The 9,559-nt window shown below is 37.5% G+C and overlaps 1 protein-coding gene and 1 non-coding gene across 2 annotated transcripts; one reads left to right on the top strand and one right to left on the bottom strand.

Annotated features, from left to right (window-relative positions):
- Positions 1 to 7,309: 7,309 nt before the first annotated feature.
- On the bottom strand, positions 7,310 to 7,414 carry LOC142175034 (small nucleolar RNA R71). The gene has a single exon (XR_012704224.1). It is a non-coding gene; the product is annotated as a small nucleolar RNA R71 (small nucleolar RNA).
- Positions 7,415 to 8,413: 999 nt separating this feature from the next.
- LOC107793385 (uncharacterized) lies at positions 8,414 to 9,352 on the top strand. Its single transcript, XM_016615726.1, has one exon. The coding sequence runs from the start codon at positions 8,414 to 8,416 to the stop codon at positions 9,350 to 9,352; it is 939 nt and encodes a 312-aa protein (XP_016471212.1).
- Positions 9,353 to 9,559: the final 207 nt, after the last annotated feature.

Raw genomic sequence — 9,559 nt, 5'->3', positions numbered from 1 at the left:
AATCAGCCCAAACCATGATGACAACAACTAAGTTTCAGTCAAATACGCGGTAAAATCATCAATCGGGACGGACCAAGTCACAATCCCCAATAGTGCACGACCCCACGCTCGTCATCGAGCGCGTGTCTCACCTTAATATAGCACTACGATATGAAAATACAGGGTTTCAAACCCTCAGAGCATCATTTACAATCATTACTCACTTCGAACCGGCTAAATCTATAGCTCGCGATGCCTTTACCCCTCAAATTGGCCTCCACGCGCGTCGAATCTATCCAAAATCAGAACGTGGACGTCAAAATATACTAAGGGAACAAAGCCCAAGCGAAAACAATCAAAATATGACACAATCCCGAAATTACCAAAACCCGAGCCCCAGGCCCACGTCTTGAAATTGGGTAAAATTTACATTTTCAGAATCCTCATACCCTCATGTGCCGACCGCGCTAGTGAGTTCCGAGGCCTGCAACCTTTCTGGACCTGCTACAACTATGATTTTCGGCCTAAAACATCCCGGAACCCCCGGAACTTCAAACCAATTGTACTAACACATCCCATGACATCGTTCCAACTTGTTCAAAACTTCTGAACGCTCACAACAACATCAAATCACCAATTTAACATAGGATACAAGCCTAAGAACTCTTAAATTATGCTTTCGATCAAAAAGTCTATCAAATCTCATTCGGATGACCTGAAATTTTGCACACACATCCCAAATGACACAACGAAGCTACTGCAACTCTCGGAATTCCATTCTGACCCCTATATCAAAATCTCGCCTATCAACCGGAAATCGCCAAAATATCAACTTCGCCAATCTAAGCCTAAATCTTCTCTACAACTCCAAAACTCATTCCGATCATGCTCATAAGTCACAAATCACCTAACAGAGCTAACCAAACCATAAAAATTCCAATCCGAGATCAAATACAAACAAGTCAAATCTTGGTCAACCTTTCAAATTTTAAGCTTTCAACTGAGATTGTTCTTCCAAATTCATTCTGATTAACCTGAAACCCAACACCAACGATTTACACAAGTCATAATACACCACACGGGGCAAGTCATTCCCGAGAACTGGCGAGCGAAGTGCAAAAGCTCAAAACGACCAGTCGGGTCGTTACAGTTAAGAACGAAACGAAGAATCGAGCGGTCATACGGCGCATTGTCTAGTAAAATGCACATAACTTTTCGCTCAGAACTCCGTTTGGGCTCCACAATATATCGTTGGAAAGCTATTTGAAAGGAATACAACTTTCATGTTTTGCATTTTCGCAAATTCTCACTACCGTATGGGGCGGCGCAAGAGTGTAAAAACTGGCCTAACAAGAAAAATGCAAGGCTACTGATAATCTCCATTAGCGCGCCGCAGGGTACGGCGTGCCTGTACAAATTTTACAGAGTTCAGAGTCCTATTTCGCGCAGGAAAGGGTGTTTCGTCTAGGCCTGACCCTACTTGATATATATACATGGAAAAACGTTATTTTGTTAACGTTTGACAGAGCTTAGACCTGGAGAAACGGACTTAGGAGGAAAAATACACACAAGAAACATCCGGGAGCAAGAACATCTCAGATTTCTTTATCTTTTCTAGTATTTTCAATTATTCAAAACTTATGCAATTGTTTGATTACATCATGAGTGACTAAATGTTACATCCCGTACCTTAGCATCAGGATGTGCCGTAGTAAATCTACATGAGTTCGAAGGGATTATGTCTCTTAGGAGATAGTTTTGAGGTAGGGCTTAGTGCGATAGTATGAAAGTATCGGTTGGCGGTTTACCTTTGTTGTGTGAGACTGTAAGGTTGGGGATTTTGTTCAGCAATTAACTTAACAATTTACTCCAAATAAATAATGCTGCCTCCAGTACAGTGCAATTCAGTTGCTCTCTTGGTATTGCTTTAAGATATATCTATATTATTTTAACAATTAACAACAAATAATTTTTGTATAAGTCCAGTAATGTTTTCTGCTCTTTACGAGTTAGATATATTCCATGTAATGCGCAAGTTTTGATAAATCTTACTGGTGTTTAAAGCTTTTGCAAACACCACTAGTTTCTACGTTTTTTTTAATATCAAGATATCTCTTTTCCCATGTGTAGTTAGTGCATAAAAGCATTATTTAAGTTGTATTAGTTATTTGAATTCTTGTTGCACATATTTACTAATACTACCTTATGTAAATATAAAATTGTATACTTGTATGTATAATAACAGACACATCTGTGTTTTTGTGTTTATGTATATATTACATACTATGCACCCTACCAAACGACCCCTATATTGCATAGTGAGATTTTTTCTAAATCTTTATATAAATAGTCTATTGAATTTTCAATTTACTTGTCTTAGTTATATATATATACACACACACACACATATATATATATATATATATATATATATATATATATATATATATATATATGGTTATTTTTAGTTTAATCGGTTGGGTGCTCCGGATTAAACTTTGAAATTTAAATCGCAAAAAATTAGAGAGTAATCATGAAATATTAAAAATTCCAATGTTATACAAAATCATATAATCAATATTGAATAGTTGAAAAGGTGAACGACTCATTCTTATACATTTTTATTTTTATGGTATTTTAAACTTTCAGTTTAATTTGGTTCTTTCTGTTATAATTTTATTCTTTTTTGCTTAGGTATATTTACAAGATGTAATGCATGGTTATAATAGTAGAATTAAACCATCCAATGTACCTTAGAATTATGTATTCTCTTTTATTTAATTTACAAATGCACAATAAAAATTCCTTTCTTTTAATGTAGTATTTATAATGTAATTTTTGATAATTTTCTTGAACTCTAACATGGCATCTAGCATATGCATGATAATTTTCTCTTTAACTAAAGATCAAATATTGGATAACCCATTATTAGTAACAACAGATATTTAGCATGGAAGAACAAATATTATATGCTACAATTATTATTGTATTATGAATTAAACTATGTTAATTTAAAATAAAAATAAACAAATTTTCGTTTTTGAAGTATTACAACTGAACGTAACTTTACATTGAATTGTTAAAGTTATGTTAAACAATGAAAAACAGTTTGCAACTCTAAGTTCCTTTAAAAAGTTGTGTCTTTTCCATTTTAAACGTAGAGATAGATTTAGTCGTTAGTTTTTGTGTAGAGAGGTTTTAGCCTTTCCTATGGGTTAAATTGGGTTTATCAGTATTATATAATTTATTATAAAATCTTGTCTCTTGTTTTATTTATTTAAAGTAGAGGTAAAAAGCTTGAATTCTTGTGTAGAGTATTCATACAATTTTAAAAAGATAAAACTAAGAAGAATATACTAGTCCGTCAAAAAGTAGAATTATGGAGATTGGGGAAAAGAGAGAGAAAAATATGTCAGGTTCTCTCTGACACCATATCTATTACTTTTCAGAATATAAATTGTGCTCAGACTTTGACAAAATTACTAAAACACATACTCATAAGCAAATATGTAATAAAGGATCAAAACAGGGGCAAAAATGAAACTTCAAAAAGTGGTACAAGGGATGGGCTGAATGGTTGATGAGGTAAGCAAGGGTAATTTCGTTAGGGCACCGAAAACTTTATATAGCAGCTACAATACAATTACTTTTCGATCAATGATTTGCTCACTTTTCGTGAAGTTACTGAAATACTCTCAGGCATGTTTGACCCCCTATGTGCTTATTCCCTCTTATTAATAGTTAGAATTACATACCATAGCACTGTATCATCGGACACTTTTGGGTGCACGTAATACAATATCTCTATAAAAATAAATAGTTTTGTACATTAAATTCATTAATACGTGCTTGTGTGTATGTATTAATTTTATATGGTACCACATGACCATGATAGTAAAGTATATTATTGTAAGATGTATAAAGTGTATCAAAAATAAGTAGAATTTTTAAGTAATTTGAGACAATTTTTTTATTATGCAGATAATTAATTAATTACCAGGTAACGGAACACTACTTAATTACCTAACAAGTAATGGATAGAGATTAAAATTTTCCCATCTCACCCCACGTGGCAGCCACATAGAAACACATTAAGTGACTCATCATCAGCAAGGGGAAGGAAAATATTGAAATGGTCCAACTTGAAATTAGGGGTGCTGGATACATCCTTGATTCCATTGCTAGAAGACATCCCTTATTTTGTAAAGGAGAACATGTCGATTCCCTCTCATTTGGATGGTGAAGATAAGCTGGACTTTCCAGCTAAATTTGTAATAGCTTCGTTGGCATCTTATTTCCTGATTAAGTTGAAGCATCTACGTCTAATTGGTACAAAGATGGGGATGATCCGAGAGTTATTCTTCTTTGTAACTCAAACATCAGGCGCTCAAAGTTTATCTTTTGCTTGTATTTCTAACTCCTTGAATAAACCAACACCACTTCAGTTGGATGTGTCCTTTCCTTCACTGAAAGACATCAAATGGAGTTTAGCACGATTAATATATTTGTTCAACATACAACTAGAGAAAAATGTTGCCACGTTTTTTTATTGTTCTTTTGGTATCATGCTTCTTATTTGTGATGATTGGTGGTGTTCTATTCTTTAAATTCAGCTGGGACTATGATTCTGAAGACAATGTCCTCTAGCACTTTTCTAATTGGCCTCAATAATCATTTGTGAAACAGGATTACTATCTTTCTTCTTTTCCTTTTTCTGTTTTCAACATGTCCAGCTAGCTCTTCTTAGTGGTGGAAAGTATTTTAATTCTAAGTTGAGCTGATTTTAAGATTCTGAGGAGGTTTTATTTCGGATATAGAATAAGATTCTGAGGAGGTTCTGTATATTGGATTACAATGCCTTATTCTCAGACAGTCATGGTTCTTCGATGCCGTTTGTCGCAATCAACGTGTGTTAGAGGGATTGTCAAGAGAATCGGTTCAGGTATGTTAAGGCTAATCCTTTCTTCTTTTGGCATGATCCAAGTAACAATATGTAAACGTAATATTATTCCATAAGTGGTTCTACTCTTAGCAGTTAAGGATATCTACATTATTCATTCCTATAAAATGATATTCAAGCATGTCTAAGTATGTTCCTAAGTCTCTATTGAGCTATATGATTAAAATGTTGAATGAAGTTGTGTATGGTATATGATAGAGAAGTTAATATTTATAATATAGTGATACATGTACATGCATCTTCATGTATTTACCACCGTGCTACAGCCGGTCGGGCAGTTACCACCGATTGGGCAGTTACGTATCATTATTTACCGCCGGTTGGGCAGACATGTATATTAATTTACCACCGAGCTACGGCCGGTTGGGCAGTTACACATTTACCACCGAGCTACGGCCGGTTGGGCAGTTACATATTCACCACCGAGCTACGGCCGATCGGGCAGTCATGCATTTACGATCACGCTACGGCCGGTCGGGCAGTCATGCATCATACGATATGAATAATAGCCTCAAAGCGAAGAATTATATATGCAAGTATGAATATACGGTGGCGCTTCAGAGATGCAGGTTGATTCTTATATGTCATTAATTAATGTTGACTTATTTGTATATTTTAGTTCTGCCTTACATACTCAGTACATTATTCGTACTGATGTCCTTTTGTTGGGGACGCTGCATTCATGCCTGTAGGTATAGATAATCAGTTTGGCAAGCCCTCATCGTAGACGAGATTGGCATTCAGTGAAGGATCGGTAAGACTCCACCTTATTCGGAGTGTAGCCGAGTCTATGAGTCATCGTGTTAGAGTTTTACTACATACTTATGGGTCAGCCGGTACCCTGCCCCATTTGATGTCAAATAATCTTAGATGCTTTGTAGACAGAGGTTCATGTTGTACAGTATGTTAGAGGCCTTGACAGCCCATATGTATTAATGTTTTATGAACGATGGTTTATTAATATAACATTTGCCCACTTACAATTGTACATTACGAGTTGGGGCGATTTGGCTCATGATAGTTACACAAGGAATGCATGAGTTACAGAGTGGTTCGCTCGGGCCAGTGCGGCACCGGGTGCCAGCCTCCCAAGGTTTAGGGCATGACACTAAACACCTAGTGTTCGGGGGTTGTGATTTAGCCATGAATATTGTTGTTTGATATTAGCTTGAACTTGATTATAATTCACCAATATATGGTTGTTTCTTCTATTTTGTGATTAATTGCTTAATTGTCTGGCCAGCAGTTAGGTTCTATTTACTATCTATGCTATGCTTGGGAAAGCCGTGTTTAGATTAGAGAAGAATTGAAGGAAGCATGATCTTAACCCTTAGGGGGAGCAGATTTGTGGTTAGGATCGTAATCTTAATGCGTTCTTAATAGATTGATTTCATAGGAATATAGGCGTTAATCTATTGAGAATAGGTGAGTAGTACTTCAGGAGAAGGCTATGAGAGCATTTATCGATTAATTAGCAACCATGAGTAAATTATATGAAAGGGAGAGATAATTAGAACACAATACGAATGGTGAATCGATCACAACCTTGGAATACTTGTCTCTACTGAATACATAACAATCAACTCGTTACTTGATAATTCAGTTGTTATTTAGAATAGTAGTATAATATAATCATATTATTGGACTTTGATTTTAGCTGGATTGAATAACAATTTTAGTGATTTAGTGAGTAGTTTATACAAGTCTCTGTGGGTTCGACACTCAATTTATTATTGTATTACTTGTCGACCACGTATACTTGTGTGTGTGTTTGGGAGCAATAGGTTTTTGGTGTCGTTGCCGGGGACTTGAATATTAACTATTTTTTAGTTTTTGCTTTAATTATTTATTTCATCGAGTCTAACGTTACTTGATTGTTGCTCAGATCTTAGGAACTTTGATTGAATGCGCAGGGTCAGAAGCCAGGACCGACTTCAAGGCTTTGATCCTTAACCTGAGAGAACATTTCACAGGAGGTCTGAGGGAAGCAAGAGACACGAATAATATTCAGGCACTTGTTCAATTTCCCGTGGACATGGAAGAGGAGCAACACATGGTTGTTCAAGAAATGGCCATGCCCAGTATTGCTAATGTCACCTCCAGTATTGTGAAGCCCAGAATCACTGGGCACTTTGAGCTGAAACAGAGCATAATTCAGCTACTTCATGCAAACGGGCAGTTTATGGGTCTTCCACACGAGGATCCACAACAGCATATTCTGAACTTCTTGGAGATTAGTGATACTTATATCACTAACAGGGTCACTTAGCTAAGAGATGGTTAAAGGCAGAACCAGCTAATTCCATTACATTATGGAATGATTTGGCAAGAAAAATTCTGGCAAGGTTCTTCCCTTCAGGCAAAACTATAAAGATCGGAAGTGAGATAGTTGCCTTCAAACAGAAAGCAGGAGAATCTTTATACTCAGCTTGGGAAAGGTTCAAGGGGCTAATCAGAGACTGTCCTCATCACAATCAGACAAGAGAAGTATTATCTCACACTTTCATAGAAGGTCTACATCCTGAAACAAAGATTGTGGTAGATGCTGCAGTTGGAGGTCAAGTGTTGGAGAAAAGCTTTGACGAGATATATGCATTATTGAACAAATTCTCCAAAAAGCAATCCGGATTGTCAAGGAGAGATGGGCTGACACACAGTGCAAAAGTCTGCAGGAGTTCTTGAGTTAGATGTCGTCTCAGCATTATCAGCGCAGATTTTTACACTGACCAATCAAGTCAATCAATGACCTTGATTATTAACAAGCAACAAGCACAATCGGTACAACAGGTTCACGTGTTTTGTAAAATATGTGGAGAGGGTCACACAAGCGACATATGCCCCGCTAACCTAGAGTTTGTCTGCTTTGTGGGTAATTTAAATAGGGGCCAAACAAACCAATATGGAAACACTTACAATCCCAACTGGAGGAACCACCCAAACTTCTCTTGGGGTGGAAACCAAGGTACTTAGAATCAATACAGGCCTCAAGCACCTCAACAGCAATATAGACCACCTCAAGTTGAACAACAAGCGAGTCCTAAAAGTCACCTTGAAGACATGTTGAAAAAAGTGATGGCTGAATAGTAAGCCCTCTCTCAAAAAGTGATGGCTGAACAGCAAGGCCAAGCTGCAACAATGAGAAATTTGGAGCGCCAAATGGGACAGCTTGCCAGTGCTCAATACACTAGACCAGTTGGAGCTCTTCCAAGTGACACTGAAGCAAATCCTAGGGCAGCCCTTAATGCCGTGTCGTTGAGGAATGGGAGACAATTAGAAGAAGTTCAGTCTAAAAAGAGGAAACATGTGACTTTTGATGAGAGGCCAACCGCTAAAGAATCAACATAAGAAAAAGCTAAGGAGCCAAAGAAGCCAGCTGGAGAGGCGGTGGCTAAGCAACCCCCACCATTGGTTGCAAGGCGACCACCTCCATTCCCTCAAAGATTGCAGAAATTAAGGGATAACGCCGCATATAAAATGTTTCTTGATACTTTGAAGCAGGTGAAAATTAATATTCCATTGGTTGACATCTTACAAGAAGTACCCAAATATGCAAAGTACATCAAGGACATTGTGGCAAATAAAAGAAGGCTGACCGAGTTTGAAACTGTGGCACTCACTGAGGAGTGCAGTTCAAGAATTCAGGGTGAGTTACCTCAGAAATTGAAGGATCCAGGTAGTTTCACTATCCAAATCTCGATTGGTAAATATGTTGTTGGGCGAACTTTATGTGATCTTGGAGCGAGCATCAATTTGATGTTGCTATCTGTGTTCAGACAGTTGGGGTTGGGTGAGCCATGCCCAATAACAGTTATCTTACAGTTAGTTGATCGCTCCCTTGCTCATCCTGAGGGAGTGATTGAAGATGTGTTAGTTCAAGTGGGTTCTTTCATATTCCCAGCTGATTTCATTATCTTTGATTACGAGCCTGATCAGGAAGTGCCATTTATTTTGGGGCATCCATTCTTAGCCACGGGCCGAGCTATTATTGATGTTTGCAAAGGAAAGATGACGATGAGAGTAGGTGATCGAGTGGAGGTGTTCAATGTTTATAAAGCACTCAGGTTCCCAGCCCACTATGAAGAGTTATCCATGATCTCTATGGTGGAGAGTGATGCCACATCGTTAGTGCCCTATATGAGCCCTGTAGATCCTGTTGAACTAGTATTGATTGAGGATGGAGAAAATAGTGAAGATGAAATGATGGGAGAAGTTGAGAAAGTACTGGATATGCCCTGCAGTTTTGTCCAGGGGTTTAGAAAATTTGAAGAGTTGGACAGGCCTGTCACTCTGACCCCTCCTAAGTCATCTATTGAAGAAGCTCCGAAGCTAGAACTTATGCCACTTCCAGCGCATCTGCGCTATGCTTATTTGGGAAACTCTGAGACATTGCCCGTGATTATTTCGTCCACTTGACCAACACTCAAGAAGAAAAATTGCTCAAAGTACTCCACTAGCATAAAAAGGCCATTTGGTGGACTATAGCTGACATCAAGGGTATTAGTCCATCATTTTGCATGCATAAAATCTTTTTAGAGGATGGACACCGCCCCAGTATGGTGCAGCAAAAAATATTAAATCCCATTATGAAAGAGGTGGTGAAAAAGGAAGTAATCAAGTTGC

The sequence above is a fragment of the Nicotiana tabacum genome, chromosome 20 (assembly GCF_000715075.1).
Source record: "Nicotiana tabacum cultivar K326 chromosome 20, ASM71507v2, whole genome shotgun sequence".
Taxonomy (NCBI): Eukaryota; Viridiplantae; Streptophyta; class Magnoliopsida; order Solanales; family Solanaceae; genus Nicotiana; species Nicotiana tabacum.
The sequence above is the reverse complement of the archived record's forward strand: the minus strand, read 5'-3'. Positions and strand labels throughout refer to the sequence as shown.